This window comes from Episyrphus balteatus, chromosome 1 (assembly GCF_945859705.1).
Source record: "Episyrphus balteatus chromosome 1, idEpiBalt1.1, whole genome shotgun sequence".
NCBI lineage: Eukaryota > Metazoa > Arthropoda > Insecta > Diptera > Syrphidae > Episyrphus > Episyrphus balteatus.
In genome coordinates this window covers 78,702,098-78,727,910 of record NC_079134.1, presented here as the reverse complement: position 1 = coordinate 78,727,910, position 25,813 = coordinate 78,702,098, and the positions used below count along the sequence as shown (strand labels likewise).

At 33.6% G+C, this 25,813-nt stretch overlaps 1 protein-coding gene across 5 annotated transcripts in view; it reads right to left on the bottom strand.

Annotated features, from left to right (window-relative positions):
- The window catches only part of LOC129905220 (receptor-type tyrosine-protein phosphatase mu), a 1,191,339-nt gene that overhangs the window by 114,355 nt on the left and 1,051,171 nt on the right, over nucleotides 1-25,813 (bottom strand). Inside the window, exon 19 of one of the 5 annotated variants that reach the window (XM_055980652.1) lies at nucleotides 15,207-15,422. The exons of the other annotated variants lie outside the window; for them this stretch is intronic. Within the exon in view, the coding sequence (XP_055836627.1) occupies nucleotides 15,414-15,422 (9 nt within the window). The 3' untranslated portion in view covers nucleotides 15,207-15,413. Of the gene's footprint in view, nucleotides 1-15,206; nucleotides 15,423-25,813 lie in introns of those variants that run through there. 5 annotated transcript variants of the gene reach the window in all.

The window sequence follows — 25,813 nt, the reverse complement described above, 5'->3', positions numbered from 1 at the left end:
TAAGTCAAACTTCATTGCTTGATTAGATATTTTTTAAGGCAATCAGAATTGTCACTTCGCAAGGAGTCACTCAAGCATTTGATTGCTAGCATTATGTCCGATAGGGAGATTGTTTTGCACTCATCACAATAAAAAACCAATTTTTTTTTTAAATCATTTAGGTATGTGCATGGTCTTTTTGTAAGGCCGGAACACATGGGGTGAAAAGAATTACCGCACAAACCGCTGCAATTGATCAATTCGAAATTGACATCAATTTGACCACAGATTGGATTAGCGCACGACATTGTTTTTTTTTTATTAATTTTTTTTTTTTTGTTTACAAGTAGTTCACTGTTTTTGGGTCGCACAGAATACCGAATTGCAGAATTTTGGTGACGCAGAATATAGTTTGTGGTACGCGGTGAAGTTAATGGGTCGAAAGAAAGAGTGGGTAGGAAATTGGAAAACAGAATTAAATGCAAAAATTGCAGCGTAATCAGAAAACAGGAGAGGTTTATTAAAATCGAATTCATTGCTGGAGCGAGTTTGAGACACGTCCGGATAGTTTGGTGGTCGACGAATTGAACATGTTAACGTGAAAGACATGCTTCGCACTGGAACAACCATAGGCAACAATATAAAAAATATTAAAGACTAATTAGTGGAAATAGTTAAAACAGAATGATACAGGGTGGCTGATGAAAGCCGCTACCAAAAAAAAACTTTAATAACTTTTTTTCTACTTAATGAATCTGGTTAATTTTTTTTTTATTTTACAGATTGGTTTTTAGATTTAACAAAAATGCATAATAGAAAATGGAAAATGTTTTCGTAGAATTCCTACGAAAATTTTCCGATAAGCTCATATGCACGATTTTACCATTCCGTTAAAATCCCAAATCGCTTGCACTTACTGCATCCGACTTTTTCTTTTGAGTTTATTGTAAACAGGAAGGCCGCAAAGCAAAATCAACAAATTTGAATGAAAGAAAACAATCCAATCGAAAAATATTTGCATTTATTCCTGTCTCAAATCTTCAAAAAACAACTTTTTTTAAGGCACCCCACATGCATTAACGACCAGGGGAGGCATTTAAAATCCATTATTTTTAAAACTAATAAAGCTATATTTAATAAAATTGAATGCGCTTTAACATGAATAAAAGAAAAATAAATTTCATACACTGAAAAAAAAGTTATTTGAATTTTTTAATGTAGCGATATTCATCAGCCACCCTGTATGAATGAAAAGTGTCGTAATTTTTAACTTAATTTAATTTATTCAATTTTTTGTATCTAACATTAAGTTTTATTAATTTTTTTCTTTTTTTCTGTGTTTTATTTATTTTTATTCTAATATGTTTTTCTTCATTTCATTATCTTGTCAAATTAATTAATTTAAATAAAACAAATGTACCTTGCTTTTGTGTACCAAACTGATTCTCTTTTATTTATTCTACAAGAAAAACCACCCTCGAACACTATCAACATTTCCTTTCCAGTTCGAGTAATTTCGATCACATTTATCATAAACATTTTGTTCACGATCATTTTACTCGAATTTACTCGAACAGAAAAATGATCGTTTGAACTCGTTTGAAATGTAGGGTTACTTACGAGTCATCATACTCGTAAACAGGAAAGCTCGAAAATATTTGAGTTGTGTTGATTCGTTTTTTTTTCGAGTAAGTACTCGATGTTCGTAAGCAATACTCGACTCGTTTGGTTCTCTGGTAGGTATACATTAGGGCGTTCGTTATTCAGGTTTTTTTCGAGAATCAAGTTGCTAAGTGGAAAAACTGTTTCTAAATAATAAAAAAAAAATCTCTAATTTTTTCAGATTTTTATTTTGACACTAGATGGCGCCCCAAGAGGGTTAAAGTTTTTAACATTTGAAATAGGTATGATTTAGGTGTTTTTTTAGATATAGACTCCAATCAAAATTTTTTGATGAGGTCCTTGTCTACGTTAAGCAACGTTTTCAAAAAGGTACAGATCATTTTTCTAGGACTAAGGGTTTAGTCAGGGCATGCATGGCTTTGTTGGATTTTATTTTATTTTTCATGCTACTTATATGCTTGTTTAAATAAAACATAAAACATACAAAAACATAAATAAAACATAAACATACTAAACCCCTGGTCCTAGAAAAATGATCTTTACCTTTTTGAAAACGTTGTTTAACGTAGACAAGGAAAAAAAATTTGATTGGAGTCTATATCTAAAAAAATACCTATTTCAAATGTTAAAAACTTTAACCATCTTGGGGCGCCATCTAGTGTCAAAATAAAAATCTGAAAAAATTAGAGGATTTTTTTTTTTATTATTTAAAAACAGTTTTTCCACTAAGGAACTTGATTCAAAAATAACGAACGCCCTAGTATCCATATATCTTTATATGGATATGGTGTTTGTGGACGAAAACTGGTTTGAAATTCTATATTTTCAAGAAAGATTTCTAGAGTGTATACCTTTTTATTTTTGAAATGAAAAAGAAACTTGTTTTCATGTTGCTGTTGTGTAGTGTTGCTTAAACATCGGTAGTCTATCGATAGAATCGATAGTAAAAAACTATCGCGTACATCGATAGTGTCAAAAAACTATCGATTGTTTTTCTTCGTGCACCTTTGTTTAATTTCAAATGACATTCAAACTCACACTCTTGTATATTTATAAACCTCACCACTAAAAAATAATCAAAATGCAAAACAAAAGTCGTCACAAGTAAACAACACTAAATCGTCACAAAAATCTTCGAATGGAAATCCAGTGCAAACGTGTATTCTTGTTATTCTTTTTGTTAAAAAAAAAATTGTAAAACGTGAATAGCTGTGAATATTTGAAAGTTTTTTTTTTATTCTTATCTTTAGTACTTATTTTGCGTTGTTTTGAAACTACATAAGTATTTTTTTTTTGTTATTTAAATAATTTATTTTTATAATTTTTGTTATATGAAGAATAAATAGCATTGCCTATTTTTATTTTTTTTTAATATAAAATATGAATAAATAGCTTTGACTTATTTTAAGTTTTTGTTTTGTTTTATACATATGAAATAAAAATGAACCGTGTTCTTTCTTCGTTAAAGCATAGTACAATGCTGTACAATGCTGATGCGAAACAAAATTTTCCATACAAAATTTCGTTAACGAAATCTTGAACGAAAAATTTCGTTTTGCTTTTCGTTTTTCAGTACGCAGCTCTAGCGAAAAATTGGAGAGTTTTCACTCATTTGTTATTAACTTGTTACTGTCCTATAATTAAAATGAAAAATTTAATTTAGACAATGCCAAAAAAGTGGGTCCCGGAAGTCCGTTTGTCTGTCTGTCAGTCTGTCAGTCTGTCAGTCTGTCAGTCTGTCAGTCTGTCAGTCTGTCAGTCTGTCAGTCTGTCAGTCTGTCAGTCTGTCAGTCTGTCAGTCTGTCAGTCTGTCAGTCTGTCAGTCTGTCAGTCTGTCAGTCTGTCAGTCTGTCAGTCTGTCAGTCTGTCAGTCTGTCAGTCTGTCAGTCTGTCAGTCTGTCAGTCTGTCAGTCTGTCAGTCTGTCAGTCTGTCAGTCTGTCAGTCTGTCAGTCTGTCAGTCTGTCAGTCTGTCAGTCTGTCAGTCTGTCAGTCTGTCAGTCTGTCAGTCTGTCAGTCTGTCAGTCTGTCAGTCTGTCAGTCTGTCAGTCTGTCAGTCTGTCAGTCTGTCAGTCTGTCAGTCTGTCAGTCTGTCAGTCTGTCAGTCTGTCAGTCTGTCAGTCTGTCAGTCTGTCAGTCTGTCAGTCTGTCAGTCTGTCAGTCTGTCAGTCTGTCAGTCTGTCAGTCTGTCAGTCTGTCAGTCTGTCAGTCTGTCAGTCTGTCAGTCTGTCAGTCTGTCAGTCTGTCAGTCCGTCAGTCTGTCAGTCTGTCAGTCTGTCAGTCTGTCAGTCTGTCAGTCTGTCAGTCTGTCAGTCTGTCAGTCTGTCAGTCTGTCAGTCTGTCAGTCTGTCAGTCTGTCAGTCTGTCAGTCTGTCAGTCTGTCAGTCTGTCAGTCTGTCAGTCTGTCAGTCTGTCAGTTTGTCAGTCTGTCAGTCTGTCAGTCTGTCAGTCTGTCAGTCTGTCAGTCTGTCAGTCTGTCAGTCTGTCAGTCTGTCAGTCTGTCAGTCTGTCAGTCTGTCAGTCTGTCAGTCTGTCAGTCTGTCAGTCTGTCAGTCTGTCAGTCTGTCAGTCTGTCAGTCTGTCAGTCTGTCTGTCTGTCTGTATAAGGAGCTACAGCCTAAACGGATGGACCGATTGATGTCAAACCTGGTATGCAGCGTTATTTGGCGACTCTCCAGATTGGTTTTTGGAATTAATTTTTTTGGACCAAAAATAACGGTACTTGTCATATACCGATTTTAGTAAAATTGAAATATCTCGAAAACGGCTCTAACGATTTTGTTTAAAAAATTCAAGTGTTAGTTTAAAGTTAAGGTCTATCTTTCAATGAAAAAATTTTTTTTTGAAAATCATTATTAACGGTACCTGCCATAGAACCGTTTTTTTTCAAATCCGAGTATCTCCAAAACCGCTATTTCGATTTCAACGATACTTTTTGTGAAGAAGCATTTATATAATTGAAATATAAGCCAAAAATAAAATTTTGAAAAAAATAAGTTTTGGATTTTTAAAAAAAATTTGAAAATTTTTTTTTGAAAAATCAAATTTTCGAAAACGGGACATTTAATTTTTTTGAAATTTTGTTTTTAGATGTTGATTAGTGATTTCTACAAAATGGCATACCAATTTTATTTTTAAAATTTTTTTCCAAAAAATTATTAATAAAAAATTAGTTTTTTAAGAAACGGCTCTAACGATTTTGAAAATTTTTTTTCTGAAAATGCATGTTAATATATCAATCAAAACTGCATACTTGTTTTGGAGGGCAATTTGATTTCAGGTTTTATTTAAAAAAAAAAAGCGAATTTAATTTTTTTTTCCAAATTTCTATATAAAAAGTCTTAAAAATTTAAGCAACTTTAACTCTAAGAGCAAGTTCGTGCGACCCAGTCGTGCATTTTATTTTTATTTATTTTATTTTTTCATTTTTAATTCATTTATTTCTTGTTTTGAAAATTATTTTCTGTTGATTTTTCTTGATTTTAAAATTGAGTTAAACGACGAAATGCAGACAGAAAAGTTGGATAAACAAGTATTGACGTAGGTTATATTTTACTTAATTTTAATAGGGTTTTCTTTCTAGGGTTAAGATCATGGAGAATGCCGCAAAAAATCTTTCCTGAACTGATTTTTTGAAACTTAGGGCGCATGCGGATTAGACTAAATATTTAGCCGAGGATAAATTTTGATAGTTATGATGACTGTGTATAAAATTTAGCCTTGAATAAATATAGCTGTGTGAATTTGGATAGACCAACCAAACCAAGATTATTACCTAGTTATTTTTATGCAAATATGTAGGTATATCAATTCAATTTACTTTCAACACCTTTTTAATAATGAATTTTTTAAAGTAACCAATGCAATGAACTCAGTTCGTAACTGAATCGATTTTGTTTTTTATATACCTATACATACACTATTATTTTGTTTGCTCATTCGATAGAGCATTGGCTAAATATCATTCATTACCCTGATTTTTCGCAGTCGCGAAATTCACCTTTCGGCCGACATCTTGGATTTTAGTTTTTGTTGAATATCTCGATTTCTATTTATATTTGTATAAACAAAAAACGTAGGCAATTAAATTTCGCGTCTTTTATGTTATGAACATTTTTTCCTGAATATTAAAAAAGTTACAAGCCAAAAAAGTAAAAAAAAAAAGAGAAAAAATAAAATTTTAAAGTTTTGAGCACTTTTTATCAAAAAAAAGAATGCAAATATTGGTTTATTAAAATCAAATTTTTAGTGTGTAAATAAAAAAAAATACTTTTTTTTTGGCAAACTGGCTGCATGAAAAACTTTAACTTCTCATTAAAAAGTACAAAAATATTTTAAAATCACGCTTTGCCCCACGACTTAAATTCTAAAAAAGTGCATTTTGACACTTTTCCTTCAAATTAACCGTTCAAACTAATTTCAAATTAAATTTTAGGAATTTTATTGGATTCTCCTAATTCCACTTTATTGTTTTCTTTTGTTTCATCTAAAAACACTAATAAATGGTAAAGTTATTCTAAGAAAATATAGGGGAAGTGGGGGCAAGACCGCCTATGGGGGCAAGACGGTTTACGTACTATGTTGTATGAAAAAAGTTAAATTGGCAACACTTGCAATACAAAATAGGTGCCCTTTGGTACGATCGAATGACAGCGTTGGATTTATTTTTGAAAGTTTTTTTTCCACGCTATCCTACACTTTTAAAGTGATATACACCCATTCCTGCACTTCTTATTCTTAGATTGCGACCGTGCGAGAGATCCATTATTGTCATGGTATAAAAAGAGAAGGTATGATCATAAGAAAAAACTTAGTATCGAGAACTGTCAAAACTTAAGAATGGCTTCTTAAGTTTTTGACAGCAGCGCATTGAAATCGTTGTTGTAAACAAATTTGTCTTGGAAATTGTTGTTGATTTTGACTTTTCCAAATTAAACGTCAAAAACTTATTACTCCATTTTCGCGAAACTTTTCTCATTTTCGCGAAAACAAAATACAACAACAAATTGCATGCGCGATTAGCTTGCCTGGCGCCATCCTTTTTATGGAAAAAACATGTGTACAAACAATAACAATGTATACAGAATCTACATTGTAGATGCCTAAGTCCATCTTATTCTATATATGTACCACCAAACAACACTCGACAGAGCGAGTGCGAGATATCATGTAGAAACAAAATAGAAGATAATAAAGTGAGATAACTAGCGCCAGCGGAATTTGTTTGAACTACAAATTCCAATACATACGCATTCCATGAATTTCTGAGGAAAAAAATGGAAAGTAGACTCTTTTTCAAAAATGAATTGTAAGAAAACTATTATAGCAATTCTTGTTTTCCAACTTGATATTGATAGAAAAAATATTAAAAAAAAAAATAAAAAACATATAACAAAAAATCTAAAAATTTTAGTTTCTCAGTACAGCTTATTGTTTTTGGGACTACTTAAAAAGCAACTGTAGTGTTACAAAACAATATTTTCAAACAAAATATAGCTTTATTCCATAGTCAAAAATAAAATAAAAATCAAAATTATACTTTGAAAAACAAAGAATTTAAACCACTTTTTTTAAAAAAAGTTACGAAAAAAATGACTTTTCAACATTTTTTTTTTGTTTAAGACTTTAAAACTTAATATATATTTCTTAAACTAATCAATGTGTTAGTATTTGAAATGAAATCTAATTTCTTTTTATTTCTATGAATTTTATTAATAATTGCAGAAGTTACACATTTTCAAACATTGTAAGATAAGGAAAAAAAGCTTCAGTTTCGATTAATTTTTTTCTATGAAAAATAAATTTTTAGTTTTTCAAAATACCTTTAATCCGTAATTTGATTCAATCTCAATCCAAATAGAAATAAAAAAAATAAAAATTTTAGTCTAACTAAGAAACAAACCCATATCTTTCAGGATGTTCTAAAACAACGAAAATTTTTTGTTCTCTCTTAATTACAAGTGCACAAATTTGGAAATTGTGGGGATGTTTATTATCTAAAGAATAAAATTTATTTCATTCAATTTATCTATAAAAATGTGAAAGTTATGCACCGATTTGTAAACGGTAACCCGATTTTTACGTGGTCCACTCAGCCTTAATTGTGTATTTTAGGGAAGTGTGTCTTTGATTATATTATATTATTATAGTATTATAGTATTTGCGAGTATTCAGCTATTAGTGAATTCGGCGAAAGAAAGATGAACGAATGTCGGTAAAAGACCGACATTCTGTTCAACTTATTTGGAATTTTTTTTTAAATAAAAACAAAACAAAGAAAACAAAAAAAAAAAAAGAAAAGTGATCGTATGTGTTTATTTTTATTTCACTACAGTTATAAAAAAATTAAAAAAAAAAAATTGTAAAATTGCATTGCCCCAGTCGGGACTTGAACTTGGTGCTCTAGGGCGCTCACGGAGTACTCTTCCGTCAGACCACCGAGCATTTTCAGATCGGATGTGAAATTATAAGTACACAAACGATTGGAATTTTTGTTTCACAATTTTTCGATGCGAGAAGTTCTCGAGTATGTTACAGAACGTAGACAAATGAGTCGATTATACAGTTTATTCGTCAAACTTACTAATAACAAAACATCGCGAATGCGTGATTCGTCCATAGAGGAAGGAATACCTAGAGAGCCGACTCGTACCCCCCTTGCCTAAAACACCCGCAAATTCAATTTCAGATAATTGGTAAACATCTCTCTTATTTTTCTCTTGTTTTCCTATCTGTGAATACGTGTGAAAGGTATTAACCTTCCTTTCACCAGTAGATGTCCTCACAAACTTTGAATTTAAACATGATTTTGGTTTGTACATGAACTTGAATAGCTCAAATAGCTCACTCCAGACACCCACCTTTCAATAAATATGTACAGAAATAAAAAAAAAGGTTCGTGTTTTGAATTTATTATATTATTTTTTTATGAATTAATTCCTCTACTGAGCACTTAAATTGTTTTTAATTGTTTTGAGCACAACTCCACAGTTGAATGTGTTGGTGCCATTTAAAATGCACGGGAAAACTACCACATATAAGCACTGTGGAGTTTTTCCTCTCATTGCAGCTTGTAGGGTGGAAGAGAAAAATCAACCGAAGTCGCGTCTCTAGGTATTCCTTCCTCTATGAATCGGAGTGAGTAGTGTTGGCTCCCTCGAACCTTAGATTATATATATTTGTGGAAAGTTTAAACTATTTCATTTTTTTGTAGATACTTTTTTTACTGTGATTTTTTTTATTACTTTTTTTTACTGTTGGTTTGGGGATTACGTATGAGATACAATGTAGGGATTTAACATTAGGATCCGTCGAAGATATGCGCAAGGCGCTAAGGGCAGCTTTAAAACTTTAACGTAGGAATTCATTTGTGCCTGCTGCTTATCCATTCACTTTTGAAGAGGATGAAGCAGCAGTTGAAAAGAAATTATTGGAAATAGGGAAATTATTACAAAATCTTTCGAAGTCAGTTACTTCAAAGTCAGAGTAAATTCTCACGATGGTGGAGTGGGGACTTTGGAGATTAAATAGATCGATACCCGAAGGCATAGAGGAAGAAATACCTAGAGAACCAACTCGTACCCCTAAAACACCCGCAAATTTAATTTCAGATAATTGGTATACATCTCTCTTATTTTTCTCTTGTTTTCCTATCTGTGAATACGTGTGAAAGGTATAATGCGTTTAATACCTTCCTTTCGACAATAGGTGCCCTCAAAATTAGGTTTGCGTTTTGAATTTAATCATGATTTTGATTTGTGTATGAACTTGATTGAGCTATCTGAGAACAAATGGCTCACTCCAGACACCCACCTTTCAATAAATATGTACAGAAATAAAAATAAAGGTTCGTGTTTTGAATTTATTTTATTATTTTTTGACGTGATAACGTCTTATAAATCGATGAACCATGGCAGCCACCACAAAAGAGTGACGCCATTTTCTAACGTTACACTCTCGCACTTTCGCAGTGCGGCAAAGAATTTCAATTAAAAATAAACTATTAGAGATACAAAAATCTTCTATAGCTTATTTGAAATATAATAACCTAAAGCTTAATCCAAATGAAGGATTTTTAAAAATTCTGTCATTTAATAGGGTAAACGGGGGTCGTAGAGAATTGATTTTTTTTTTTGCTATAGATAGATGAGATTAATTTAAAAATAACTGCATTTAAAAAAAAATTGTAAAAAATGTTGAAACTAAGCTATAACGTTTTGTTTGAACGTTGTATACTTGTTGGGGCTATGACAAAATGGGTAAAGGAAATTTTTTTTGACTATCCTAAAAAAGCCAGGTGAAAGATGAGGGGAAAAAAATTAAGCGTCTGATACGGATTCTTTTCCAACACTCTGCGTTTCGAAATATGAATTTTTGAAAAATACCTTGTTTGTTAGGGGTATTTTTGGATAGTTTTTGATTTTTAGCTTTTTTTTTGGAGCGTTCAAAAAATCTCAAACTTATAGGACATGTAAGCTTATGCTTGCGAAAATCGCTCTATTGCGAAAACGGTTAGTTTTACAGAAAAATGCATAAGGCAATATTTGTAGATAATTTTATGATAAACAGTTTTTCTACAGACCTCTATTGACCTCCGAGCAGCAGGTCGCGAGATATATGCGAAAAACTGATTTTCGTGACCTTATGACCTCTATAACTTCTAACGCGGACGCGATATCAATGTCGATTTTTCACATCTTCATAACAACGCCGTAACGAAGGTCTATACCAAAATCGAGCCCAGTAGGAATTTTTCCGCAGATTGGGGTAAAAAATGCCTAAAATTACTGGGCTATTTCAGGTGATATAAAATTTTTTATAGGTTGTCATATCAAAAAAATGAATTTTTGGGTGATGGAAATGATTTTTTCACTTTTTTCATAAGAAATGATTGTTTTTAATAAATTATTTTAATACTTTTTGGGCATTGTAAAAATTTAAAAACGGTTTTATTATTTAGAAGTAATATTTGGCTTTTTAATGGTATAATTTTTTTTGTAAGCTTTTAAAATAAAAAAATTAATATAATGAGAAAAGAAAAAAGGTAATTTTGTTTAGCTTTTTCTTGTAAATTATGATTGTTTGAAATAAATAAACGCTTCAATTGACTCATTTTAAAAGCACACAACCTGTTTTCTTACGACGTTATCACGTAAAATCATCGTCCGTAAATCGGCTTTACAGGCAACCTCTTTTTTTATGAATTAATTCGTCTAATGGGCACTTAAATTGTTTTTAGTTGTTTTGAGCAAAACTCCACAGTTGAATGTGTTAGTGCCATTTAAAATGCACGGGAAAACTACCACAAATAAGCACTGTGGAGTTTTTCCTCTCATTGCAGCTTGTAGGGTGGAAGAGAAAAACCAACCGAAGTCGAGTCTCTAGGTAGAAACAAGATAAGAGCAAGCAGAATCTGAAAAATAAATTAGTTATGACATTAGGGGAATTAGATGATGATATATGAAGATCTTTCAAAACATTGCTAAGAGGGACGTGAAGTTTACTGGTGAGCGCTGTGGTGCATCAGTGAACGCATTCCTTGAGAGGTTTTTTTTTTACACTATCATAGCCAAAGACCGCTTATGGCAAGCACTGTCTTGCGACCATTTGCCAACACAAAACTGAGTTATCCGGCTCATCACTTAGTGCAGTGTTAGTAGTAAGTAGGAAGCAAATAATAACTACAAAAAAGGTACACTAAGAAAAAAACATTGAGTTCAATATTAAATGAAACATACATTAAAGAATTACAAACAAAGTAATTACTTAAGCAACAAAAAAAGACATACAAATAAACACAAACATTTATGAGCGTGGTACACTGGTTTTTAAGACAGTTTTTAATCTATTTTTATTAAAGTTTAAATCAAAAAGTTTTGAATTTAGATTTAAAAGTTTGCACATGCGTGTTAAAGGTTCATGCAAGCCATAATTTGTTCGGTGTGGTGAAATATTCATTAAATCCAAGCATCGGAGGCTAAAAGCACCCTCTCGATAGTTAAAACCAACAGAATTAAGTAAATTTGGTGCATCAATTACGCCTGTGATTAACTGGTGAATGAAGATTATGTCATTGTTAACCCTCCTTTGAGCCAAAGTTTGAATCTGAAGGAGATTAATCCGATGTTTATAAGGAGGAAGATTATAAGGATCAGACCATGTCAGCCCTTTTAAGGCAAAATGAATGAAATAACGTTGTACTGATACCAGTCTTACATTATGGGTCTCGTAAAAAGGAGTCCAGACTTGCGATGTTTACTCAAGGTGGGGGCGTACTAAACAATTGTAGAGGGAAAGAGTCACATAAGGATCTTGAAATTCTTTTGACCATCGCTTTACAAAACCTAGCATAGAGGAGGCCTTATTCACGATGATGTTGATATGGTCGGAAAAATCAAGATTATAGCTAAAATCAACCCCTAGGACTACAGACAAAATTTTGAGAAAAGGCAGAAATTTGGAAAATTTCTGCGCAGTTTGTGAGGTCCACAGAACACTTATTGCAAAAAACTAATTTGCTAATGAAAGATTGACATTTAATCTAAAATATGGTCTAGCCACATTTTAATTTTTTAAATTTTGTTCATACCTTATTTTAATATTTCAGTAATAGTTTTTGCAAAATAGTCCAACAGAAACACATGCAACAAATAACTACGTGGCACAGAGGGGAGACATCGTTGACAATTCGCTGGCTGAGAATTATAGGGTTGTATGTCAACTCACCTTAGTTTTGAGAAAATCGATCTCAAAATTTTTTAAGGCTGGTTTTCGGATAAAATAGTTACATAGCAGTAAAGTATTGATGCAATCTTATAAAGGACCCTAAAAAAATCATAAAATCACGAAAAAAACATTAATTTCACCAGAAAAAAGGATTCTATGAGCATTTTTTAAAAATGACATAGAACCTTTTTATGAAAAAGTTTGTAAGAAAATTTGAAAAAAGTTCTATGTTCAACATAGAACCTTATAGTTATAAAGAGCTTACATGTAATAAATGGATTTTATATGAAAAAAAACTAGCTTCATCGTGAAAAAGGCTTTGATTTAATTTAATTTTATTTAAGTTTTGCACAAAACACTCAAATTCTATTTTAAATAACAGAAAGAAATACCACAAATCAAGTTGTTGCATTTATAGAAAACAACAATTCCTGCTTTTGTTGAATTAGGTACACAGAAAAAAGACATGCTAAAAACAATTAGAATTTGCATTAAATCAATCGGATTTTGGCATGCTTTGTTGCCAAAAAGACAGTCGTCTTAAAACAGTCATCTACGGTGCAAAATGTATGCCAAAAAAAGTTGAAAGTTTGTTTAATATTTTAATTTTAATAAAAATGCACATAAAATTATTAGAAAAACTTAACCACACTTAAACACTTAAATTTTCTTTAAAAGTAAATTCTTGTTAAAATGAAGTTCACTTTCATTTTAGTAAAGTTTAAACAAATTTTACTTATTTTTATTAGAAATCTTATTAATTTAAGAGGATTGGATTTTAGAGGAGTATCATCTTGGTTCTAAGTGCCTTCTTTGTCTCCATGTGCATATAACGTAAGTAAATTTGCTTCAAGTTAACAAAAAAAGTTTTATTCGATGAAACTATCAATAGAAATAAACTAATATAATTGTAAAGATGAATACGGAGATTTAACTTCGGTTAGTAGAGTAAAATCTTGACCTAAAAAAAAAATACTCAATTTTCCAACTAAATACAACTAAAAATTATTTAATTTTTTGTTTAATATTTTTGTTTTTTGAGTACTAAGGTGAAAGCTGAATCTCGTTTGCTTTATCCATTTGCCGGTTTAGGCACTACCGGCGCCCCTGGCCAAGATTGCAAGTGGCGCCTCTCAAAAAAAAAAAATTAAGACTTGCGATGTTTACTCAAGGTGGGGGCGTACTAAACAATTGTAGAGGGAAAGAGTCACATAAGGATCTTGAAATTCTTTTGACCATCGCTTTACAAAACCTAGCATAGAGGAGGCCTTATTCACGATGATGTTGATATGGTCGGAAAAATCAAGATTATAGCTAAAATCAACCCCTAGGACTACAGACAAAATTTTGAGAAAAGGCAGAAATTTGGAAAATTTCTGCGCAGTTTGTGAGGTCCACAGAACACTTATTGCAAAAAACTAATTTGCTAATGAAAGATTGACATTTAATCTAAAATATGGTCTAGCCACATTTTAATTTTTTAAATTTTGTTCATACCTTATTTTAATATTTCAGTAATAGTTTTTGCAAAATAGTCCAACAGAAACACATGCAACAAATAACTACGTGGCACAGAGGGGAGACATCGTTGACAATTCGCTGGCTGAGAATTATAGGGTTGTATGTCAACTCACCTTAGTTTTGAGAAAATCGATCTCAAAATTTTTTAAGGCTGGTTTTCGGATAAAATAGTTACATAGCAGTAAAGTATTGATGCAATCTTATAAAGGACCCTAAAAAAATCATAAAATCACGAAAAAAACATTAATTTCACCAGAAAAAAGGATTCTATGAGCATTTTTTAAAAATGACATAGAACCTTTTTATGAAAAAGTTTGTAAGAAAATTTGAAAAAAGTTCTATGTTCAACATAGAACCTTATAGTTATAAAGAGCTTACATGTAATAAATGGATTTTATATGAAAAAAAAACTAGCTTCATCGTGAAAAAGGCTTTGATTTAATTTAATTTTATTTAAGTTTTGCACAAAACACTCAAATTCTATTTTAAATAACAGAAAGAAATACCACAAATCAAGTTGTTGCATTTATAGAAAACAACAATTCCTGCTTTTGTTGAATTAGGTACACAGAAAAAAGACATGCTAAAAACAATTAGAATTTGCATTAAATCAATCGGATTTTGGCATGCTTTGTTGCCAAAAAGACAGTCGTCTTAAAACAGTCATCTACGGTGCAAAATGTATGCCAAAAAAAGTTGAAAGTTTGTTTAATATTTTAATTTTAATAAAAATGCACATAAAATTATTAGAAAAACTTAACCACACTTAAACACTTAAATTTTCTTTAAAAGTAAATTCTTGTTAAAATGAAGTTCACTTTCATTTTAGTAAAGTTTAAACAAATTTTACTTATTTTTATTAGAAATCTTATTAATTTAAGAGGATTGGATTTTAGAGGAGTATCATCTTGGTTCTAAGTGCCTTCTTTGTCTCCATGTGCATATAATGTAAGTAAATTTGCTTCAAGTTAACAAAAAAAGTTTTATTCGATGAAACTATCAATAGAAATAAACTAATATAATTGTAAAGATGAATACGGAGATTTAACTTCGGTTAGTAGAGTAAAATCTTGACCTAAAAAAAAAAAATACTCAATTTTCCAACTAAATACAACTAAAAATTATTTAATTTTTTGTTTAATATTTTTGTTTTTTGAGTACTAAGGTGAAAGCTGAATCTCGTTTGCTTTATCCATTTGCCGGTTTAGGCACTACCGGCGCCCCTGGCCAAGATTGCAAGTGGCGCCTCTCAAAAAAAAAAAATTAATTTTAAAACAATTTTTTAAAATCACGTAAAAAAGCAATAGATTAAGTCTTACCTCTCATACTTGTTAAAGCATTTATGTATGTAACAATGTGCAGTTCATTAAAGTACATAAGCTTAACTTAAAAAAAATTAAATATTTATGTTATATAGATTCAATTGACAAGTTTACCTTTATCTCTTACTTTTTGTTTAAACACATTTAAAGAGTAGGTACAGTTGGTTTTGTTTGAACAAAATTTTTTCAAAAACTTTTTCAACTAGGTACATTAATGTCGTTTTCGATTGGAATCACTCAATGATTCACTCATTCTGAAATACAATAAAAAGGTTTGAATCGCTTCCATCCAATTCTGAAATTTAATATCTGTATGGGTGAAAAATCAAATACATTTTTTTTTGTTTTTTTTTTCACTAGGAGAATTTTCCACGAAATTCATGAAATAAGAAACTAAATAAAGTAAAAAATGTCCAAACTGAAATCAGCTGATCAAACTAAAGCTCTGAGTTGTTCGATGTAAAATGAAAACCCGAGAAACTCTGATTTTTTTGACAGTTAATTGACATGACTCAGAGTGCCCTGGAGGGGGGAAAAACGAACAAACCTTTTTTTATTCTCACACACAAACGTAGTTTTTATGAGAAATGGAAAAGCTGTCAATTTTTCAAGAATTGGAATAGAGCTCGGGAGTAGTTCTCGCGGCGAGTTTGAAATAAATGAAAATTGTGGACAACAAGACTAATAAATACAGAAAGTCTTAGAGTGCTTACGTTGCACCTATTTGAAACTATTTAAATCTTCATTTAGGTTCTTTAAAGTACAATAATTTACAAATAACCCATTTCGTGAATACATATTGTAACGTTTTATTCCGGGTTCACAATAAAACTTATTTAATTTCCACTTATATTTCCGTTCAAATAAGAACACACTTTATTTCAAGTCAATTTACTTTTATTATTCGCTCAAACAAACACACTTTAAAATCACTTTATTTACTACTAACAATTCGCAACACTTTATTTCACTTTTTACTGTACTCTTTCACTTTCAAGATTTTATCTTAAAAGTAGTTCAGTAATTCATCGTTACATTGCCCCCCTCTTAGGATTGTTCGTCCCGAACAACTCCATTGCTTCTTTCACCATTATAACGATGTAAACGGTCACAATGAACTACCTTTAGTTTGCTTCTTACCCCTCTTTGTATACGGTAAACCACGTCGTTAATTCTGGTTATTACTGTGTAAGGGCCTTCCCAGTTTTGTTGTAGCTTCGGTGATAGTCCCTTTTGTCGGTGGGGATTGTAAAACCACACAAGTTCTCCTTTTTGAAACCCTGTTGCTGTCGCTCGTGCGTCATATCTTATTTTCATCCTGTCACTAGACGCTTTTATATTTGTCCTTGTCCGTTGGTGAATGTCAGCCAGTGTTCCTTTCAGGTTATCTACGTACTCATCCATTTCATGTGGCTCGTTTGGAACACTTCCAAATTTTATCTCACTTGGCAGGCGTATTGTTGAGCCAAATAGGACTTCCGGTGGTGTATGTCCAGTAGAACTATGTGTTGCACTTCTATAAGCCATCAAGAATAATGGAATATGTCGGTCCCAGTCTCGTTGATTATCATTGACTACTTTTGACAGGTGTTCCTTAAGGTCGTGTTAAATCGATCAACCATCCCATCAGATTGTGGATGAAGCGGTGTTGTTCGCGTCTTCTTGATGCCAAGGAGTGAGCAAACCTCTTGAAAAATCTTAGATTCGAAGTTCCTTCCTTGGTCGGAATGAAGTTCCATGGGTACTCCGAACCTGCTCACCCAATGAAAGACAATCTTATCCACAACTGTTTTGGTTTCCTGGTTTGGAATGGCAAATGCCTCAGGCCATTTGCTGAAGTAGTCCATCACTACAAGGATGTACCGATTTCCGTTGTTGGTTTCGACCTGCTACGTCTATTGCAATTCTCTCAAAAGGTGCGCCCACATTGTACTGCTTCATCTTGCTTTGGATTTTTCTAGCTAGTCCTTTGCTAGCGGCACAAGTATCACATTTTCGGCACCACTTTTCAACGTCTTCTTTCATACGTAACCAGTAGAATTGCTGTCGTAGCTTTTCCAGCGTCTTGTTGATGCCTGAATGGCCTCCAGAAGTTCCACCGTGCATCTCTCGTAGAACATCATTTACCTTTGACTGAGGTACGACTTGCTGCATAACATAGGATTTACCATCTGCGGATTCCCACTTACGCCTGAGTAGCCCTTCTTGTACATGAAGTGAGTCCCATTGTGCCCAATATGCTTTTAGAGTGGGGCTTCGGTCGGAGATGTCGGCCCATTCTGGTTTCTCTTGATGTTCCTTCCATGCAAGGATGGGTTCGATATCCGAATCTTCCTGTTGGGCCATTCTGAGTTCTTCATTACTCCAGCCGCAAATGGGATCAGCTTTCGTTCTTCTAACAGCGACAACTTCCTTTTCTTCTAGTCGTGTGCAATGCTTGCAGTCTTGCTTGCACGGGCGCCGAGATAATGCGTCTGCATTTGAATGCAGCTTTCCTCTTCGATGTTGAATCTGACATTGATACGTCTGAAGTACCTCGATCCATCTTGCTACTTGACCCTCTGGATTTTTGAAGTTCAAAAGCCAATTTAGTGCACCATGATCTGTGCGAAGAAGGAACTTCTGTCCATAGATGTACTTATGGAAGTGCTTTGTTGCCAATACTAGAGCTAGAAGTTCCCTTCTGGTCACGCAATAGTTTCTTTCTTGTTTCGAGAGTACCTTGCTGAAATAGGCAACAACCTTTTCTTCTCCGTCATGAACTTGCGATAAAACAGCACCAACTCCAACATTACTAGAATCTGCGTCAATGATGAATTGTTTGCTTGGAGTCGGATAGGCGAGCACAGGAGCTTCACATAACCGCAGCTTCAGTTCCTGAAAGCTTTTCTCACACTCACCTGACCATTTATAGGGTTTCCCCTTCTCCGTAATTTGGTGCAAGCTTTTGGCGATTCTCGCAAAATCCTTCACAAATCGTCGATAGTACGTTGCTAGACCGAGGAAACTCCGAAGTTGATGCTTGTCCTGAGGGGTTGGCCAGTTCTTCACAGTGTCAACTTTTTCAGGATCAGTCTTCACTCCTTGGGATGTGATGATATGCCCCAAATATTTAACCTCGGTCTTGAAAAGTGCACATTTCTTTGGATTCAACTTAAGATGTGCTTCTCGTAGCCTCTGAAATACAGCCTTTAGGTTTTCACAATGGTCATCAAATGTTTTTTCGTAAACGATGACATCATCCAAATAGACTAGGCAAGATTTCCAGGTTAATCCATTCAAAACGCACTCCATCAAGCACTCAAAAGTAGCTGGGGCATTACATAGCCCAAACAGCATAACATTAAACTGCCACAGACCATTTCCTGTGGAGAAAGCCGTCTTTTCCCGATCTTCTGGATGGATTTCTACCTGCCAGTAGCCACTCTTCAAGTCCAAAGTCGAAAACCATTGTGCTCCTTCCATTGCATCTAGAGTATCGCTGATTCTTGGCAGTGGGTAGCTGTCTTTCTTCGTCACATCATTCAGCCTGCGGTAGTCGACACAAAATCGAGTGCTTCCATCTTTCTTTTTGACGAGAACTACCGGTGATGCCCAAGGGCTTTTGGAATTTTCGATCAGCCCATCTTTCTTCATTGTCGATATCATTTCTTCAACTTCACCTTGTTTGGCCAAGGGGAGACGTCTTGCTGGTTGCAAATCGGCCTAGCATCTCCTGTATCGATTCGATGCTGCACGAGTTGTGTTCGGCCGTACTGCCCGCTGGGTGAAGAGAAGATATCAGCATATTCGTGAAGAAGCCTTCCCGCAACATTAAGCTGATGTTGACTCAAGTTGTCTGATTTGAGAATTTGTTTCTTTAGTTTCTCCGAGTTCATAGTCATCTGTGTATCCACCTCGTTGATCTTAGTTATTGCGGCCACAGATTCACATTGCCCAACAACTTCTCCTTTCTTAAGCTTGATTGGGGACGGTTTGATGTTAAGTATCCGTACAGGTACCATGTTGTTCTTTGGTGCCACAAGAGTCTTCCCGATGATGATGTTTTCGGAACTTTGCTCAACTTCTGGTTCAACCATGAGGTATCGATGGCTTCCAAAGTTCCCCTTTAACTTGGTCCACACAAATACTTCTGAAGAAGGAAGCAGGCACATGTCTTCTTTGTCATCAAAGTTCTAATTGTTGTTGAGTTTTCGTTGCCATAGACCATCGGGATCTCCACATTTCTGTATTTCAGGACTTGATTACCGATATCCAAAATGATTCCATGCTCCTTCATGAAGTCGATTCCAATGATGCACTCGTCACATATATCTGCCACCAAAAACACATGCGAAAACTCTAGTTCTGCCATACGGATCGTAAGACGAACTTCACCGTACACCCTTGATGCTTCTCCTGTGGCGGTCTTCAGACGGTAGCTGTTGGTGTTATGTAGCCATGTCATCTTCACCAAGTCTCTTCGTACAATGGAGGCGGTGGCACCGGTGTCAATTGTAGCCACGTGTTGTTTGTTGTTTATGGTCGCCTCCACTGTCAGACTTTTGTTGTCTCGTTTAGTCTGTGAGACTTGAATTGTGGTTCTAGGTGGATATGGCCATCTCCAAAGCGTTTTTCACTGACCTGGACAAGAGCGTTAAAGTTACCATTTTTTTCTGGTGGTAAAGTTTGTAACAACTCAGCAGCAGGACCTCTAAGAGCAAGAGTCAGCGCTATACATTTGTCTTCGTCATCCGAGCCATTTGTTGTGGCAGCTGCCTCAAACTGTTTCTTGTAGATCGATCAAGAACTTTGTCCATCAAAGGTTGGTGGATGCATTTCCTTCTTCTTTGAATACTCACCAGAACTTTCTCGGGCCTTATTTTTTCGAACCTTGTCCAACTCTTTAGCCATGTCTTTGAATTTATCTTCGAACTTTGTGTCCATCGCTAACAGCTTTTCTTCGACACGTTCGTCAAGAGCAGTGAACTTTTTATCGAAATCAGCAAGTTTTCCCTCTAAGAGATTTTTCTGTTCTTCAAGAAGGTTCTTTTGCTCATTGCCTTGTTTCTCCATTTTTTCGAGAAATTCTGTTGTTCACCCTTTTGCTCGGTACGTTGTTTTTCCATTTTTTCGAGAACACTCTGTTGTTCACTCTTTTGCTCGGTACGTTGTTTCTCTATTTGTTCGAGAAGATTCTTCTGTTCATCCTTTTGTTCTTTACGTTGCTGTTCCATTTGATCTTTCTGTTCTTCAAATTTTGCAAGGAGAACAGCCATCATGGATGACATATCGGAACTAGTACTTACTCGTTCTTCTACCATTTCAACTTCGAATTGAAATGTATCCAAATCTTCGTTTTTCTGGGTTAAATAATCCTGCAGGCGAATAATAAGGTCATTTTTTGATCCAGCAGTAGGAAGACCTCGTTTAGTTAATTCCGCCTTCAGCTCAGTCAAACTTAACTGATTTAATGTCTTACCTATTTTAACTTTTTTTTTTTTTTTTTAACGCAAGCACTTTTACTTATTTCAAAATGTTTTAAACTTTGTTTATTGTTAAAACTCACGCGCACTTTTTATTTTATTCTGCTTTCAGCAGTGTTTTGTTGTGATTGAGTTAAGTTGGAAAAATCGTTGAACTAAAATCAAAAGAATTATGAGTTTTAATATTTAACTTATAATAATTGTATGTTTAAATTGTTATTTAATTATTTTTAATTTTTTGATTCAGTTAAAATTTCAGTGAAACACAATTTTGAAGAGTTTTTTAATTTTTCTGTTTTATTTTCGGGATTTTGGCCTTTCTGGATTTTGGGTTTTCGGGATTTTGGTTTTTCAGGATTCTGGGTTTTCGGGAATTTAGGTTTTCGGGATTCTGGGTTTTCGGGATTTCGGGTTTTCGGGTTTTCTGGATTTTGGGGTTGCTGGATTTTGGATTTCAGGATTCTGTCCGTCTCCCTTCTGTTTCTTTATTCATTATTACAGTCTGGATATTCTCCATAAGCTATTTTGTCTCGTCGGTCTATACTTTTTCATTTCCGGAAAAAATAAAGAAACACACTTCATCTCCATATTACCAACTATGATTTAGTGATATACATATATGTACATATACTATATATATGTATATGTATATAGGGGCGCCTTTTCAAAAATTAAATTGGTTGGAGGAATATAATAATTTCTTTTGTCTTTCAAAAGAAATTGGGGTGCCTTGTTCTTCAAAGATGAACGGAGATTTTGGACACTATTGTCCTTCCGGAAGCCAAACAAATTAACCCAAAATTGGGGGCGCCTTCATTCTTCAAAAAGTTTAGGACAAATACGACCGCCGTTGAAAAAGTAAAATAGAAAGTAAAATGTGAAAGTAAAATAAAACATCGTATGGAAAGACTTCGTTATTTATAAAAGTTTTTTAAAAGTTCGGGGCTCAATTCTTGCGCCCCTGGGCGACGGCTCATGCTGCCACCGCCCCCCCCCCATAAACCGGCCATCTGATTTAGGTTTGTCCAAAGGTACTTTTTAGGTACTTTTTGAGTTTTGACTTCTTTTGTTTTAGGTTAAGGAATCTAAGTATTTCTTTAACTTTTGGTTTATAAATACGAACTATGAAATTCCCAACCTCGATTATGAAAAAAAAGTTTTCAAAAAATCACTTCCAATTCTTGGCACACAAAAAATATTACTCTAATTTAATTATGATGTAAGAATATCTAGGTTAGGTAACCCGAAAGAATTATTGCAAAAGTTACAGTTGGATAGTACATATTTTGGTTTAAAGCAGGCATGTCAAACTTGCGGCCCGCGGGCCGCATGCGGCCCAAAACGAATAACTTTGCGGCCCAGTCCACATTTTTATGAATTTTGAGTTTTAGATTATAAGTTAGATTTCATGTTCACAGCTTTCGACACACATGCACCTCCTTTTTTTCCTAATCAACAAATAAATATGGGACAAAACCAAAAAAATAACAAATTTTATAAGATCTCGTGGGTTAAATCAGGGTAAGTTATGTGATTTCTTAAAGGGAACTAGGAAGCGAATATTCTGAGTTAACCTAGCAACGATTCAGGGGCTTGGGAATTTTTTAGTTTTTAATGATAAAAGTCTTTAAGGGGGGAAATCCCTCTGGACGAAGGGTTTTTCAAGAATTTTTTTTTGGAAAACTGAAAGCATTAATTAAAGTTTGGAAAAATACATGATATTATTGACATCGTGAAGTGTTGACACAATTTTTTTGAAGTAATAAAAAACAAAATGGCCGCTCTACAGCCGTTTAAAGTTGATGCCTCGCGTTTGTGCCGTGCAATGCCCAGGTCCAGTTAATTATTTATAATCAATATCAATATTTGAGGCTTCATTTAAGGCTAAGACCACTAAAATAGTTTCTTCGGTTGATAAATGATTTTTTTAGGCAAAAAATTAATAATGCAAAAATAAAAAAATTCCAGAGGGTTTTCCCCCCTTAAACCAGCATGTCTTGCTATCTAAAATGGTTGCAGAGTTTTTAATCCATGATACCTACCTAGATGTAGCAAAAAATGTATCTGAGTTAAACTCAAAACTGCGAGGAAAAATCATAATATATATTTGTTCACAGGAACATATGCAACATTCAAATGCAAATGTGCATTCAAATGCAACCTAGCTCTTTTGGAACATCAGAAGATAAACTAGGATTTGACGTATCAAAAATACTACGCAAAAAATCTAAACTATAAAATTGAATAATTCTTGAAAGCCAAGTTCGCTTGATTTTTTTCGATTTGTTCCATAAACATAGAGTTAATGCCGAATCATGTGAAAATGGAGGAAAGCGATTTCTAATTTGACTCCGAAGTAAGTTCCAAATTCGTTGAAATGCCCGATTTTATAATAATCCAGTCAAATAAGGGTTTAACCTCGGAATGAATGTTAGTAGAAATTTTTTTTGCTCAATATCTTCCTTTTGCCATTCTATAACATATCTCAAAAGTCTAGAAAAATCTCATGTCCGCTTGTCGCGATTTCAAGGTCAAATCGCGAAATGGAGATTTTCAAAATTAGCAAAAATAGGCTATGGTATTATATACACATATGATACATGATTTCAAGGTATTTTTTAATACTGATTCCAAAAAATCTAAAATCAAGACAATCTGACGTCTCTGGAAAAAGTTATACCTGTTTTTCATCTGTCAACTCATATTATTATAACAGTTGCAAACTTACTGCCGAAAAACCCTTAAAAGTTATGGTAGATGAACCAAATTTTGCATGAAGATTTTAGAATCCATCATATAAAAATCAGCCTTGAGAAAATAAGAAAAGTAACTACGTATTTTTCGTACCTTTAGCACCTGTTAGTGGTAAAATGGCCGTCGGCACAAGATAGCCAGTATCCATACACTAATAGTATGTCCTAGCACTACGTAATTCCATACATTTTTTTCTTGAGAAAATAAGTAATGTCTGGCGGCCCTGGGATCTTGGACTATGTGTTTTCATGTTGTTGTTGTGGACATCATTTGAGCTGTTTGTGCATCAGAGAATTATGTTGCATATACATTAGAGTGGGTCAAAAAAATCGAAATTTTTTTTTTTTTGAATTGGTACTCCGAAAAATCGATTGATAGACCCCTCTAAAATATACACACCAAATATGAGCTCTTTATATTAATGGGAAGGTCCTCCGCTTTGCAATTTTCCGTTTTTACATCAAGCTTCTACTAAAAAAAAATAATTTTTTTATTAATTGACTTTTTAGCAAATTTCTTTTCATATTCTTGTAGGAAATTGAACGCTCTACAAAAAAGGCCTTATACACTTTTTTCGTTTATCTAACCGTTGAATAGATATTTGAGGTCCAAAAATCGAGAAAATCTTTAAAAATTCGTTTTTTGTTCTTAATTTTGTAACAAATTGAAAAATTATAATGATCAAACGCGCAAGACATATTCTTGTTGGAAATTGATTGCTCCACAAAAAAGGTCTTGTTAACTTTTTTCATTAATCTAACCATTCTAAAGATATTCGAGGTCAAAGTTAAAAAAAAATATAAAAACATTTTATATTTTTAAAAAATTTCTAATTCACTGAAACTTCATTATTTTCAAATTAGCAAGATATATTCTTGTATGGACACTTTCAATTCTATTTGTGTGAACATTGTAATAAGGGGCCCATATAACACAGCCATACTCTAATACAGATCTGGCAAACGAAAAAAATAGACATTTAATTACGAAGGGATCACGGAACTCACTTCCAAAACGTTTAATAAAACCGAGTGATCTATTTAGTCAGGGCATGCATGGCTTTGTTGGATTTTATTTTATTTTTCAAGCTACTCATATGCTTGTTTAAATAAAACATAAAACATACAAAAAAGCCATGCATGCCCTGACTTAACCCCTGGTCCTAGAAAAATGATCTATACCTTTTTGAAAACGTTGTTTAACGTAGACAAGGACCTCTTGGGGCGCCATCAAGTGTCAAAATAAAAATCTGAAAAAATTAGAGGATTTTTTTTTTATTATTTAGAAACAGTTTTTCCACTTAGGAACTTGATTCAAAAATAACGAACGCCCTAATATATATATATAGTTTTTTTCCATCGTTTTGCAAATACTTGTTTCATCTTTTGTATAAGATCAAAACGATTTAAAGGACTTATAGTTGTGTCAATCAAATTTCTTTCTGGTGGAGAAAGTAATTGTTCACCAATAAAGAAATGTCCAGGTGTTAGAGGTTCCAAATCATCGGGATCGTTTGTAAGCTGACATAACGGTCGAGAATTCAATACGATTTGACATAGGAATGTAGATATATCTTCGAAAGTCAAGGTAAATGTTCCAATCACTCTTTTAAGATGGTATTTGATGGATTTAACTCCAGCCTCCCAAAGACCATCAATGTTAGGTGAAGCTGGAGGAATAAAATGCCAAGAGATATTTAGATTACTTAACGTTGTTTTATTGAACAAACTATATACAATTGACTTAAGCTTAACTTATTTCTAATAAGATACATTGATTGATATAAAATTTGTTGGCACATAGGGGCCTAACCTTATACAATGGATAAAAGACAAAATATAAATAAATATAGTACATGAATATTGAATATTCTTAATTTTACAAGTCCGCCGACTAGGTTATCCTTGGGGTGTTCCGTCCCGGTTGTCCAGTTGTTATATTGATTATGGTGGGTTGGGTTGTATGGCATTTAGCCGCGCAAGTAGGCCGACTGCGTATCGTAAAAGTAAACTATTTCCTCGTTTTCGATTGGGAATATGTGTTCATCCAGAATATCCAAAGCACTAAGGTATCTGGGTTCGGGATATTGTTGTTGGATTCTCATGCTTCTCATCAGCTGATTGGGGTGGTTGCTTTGCAGATTGCAGCAGATACTTTTCCAACGTCATGATGTTTGCTTCCTCTTAGAGTCGATCGTTGCTGTAGTATTTTTGTCGCTGTCGATTGAAGTAAAGTCCGGTGAGATCCTCAGGATTTTCCTCTCAAAAATTTGAAGTTCCTTCATGGCTATCTTGGAGATGGTATACCATACCGGAAAGCTATATGCGATGACAGGTCGAAACAGCTGCTTGTAGATAAGGAGTTTCGTTGGTTGCTTTGATTTGATTTATTGAGCACGTTAAAATCCTAACGTTACAGGTACAATA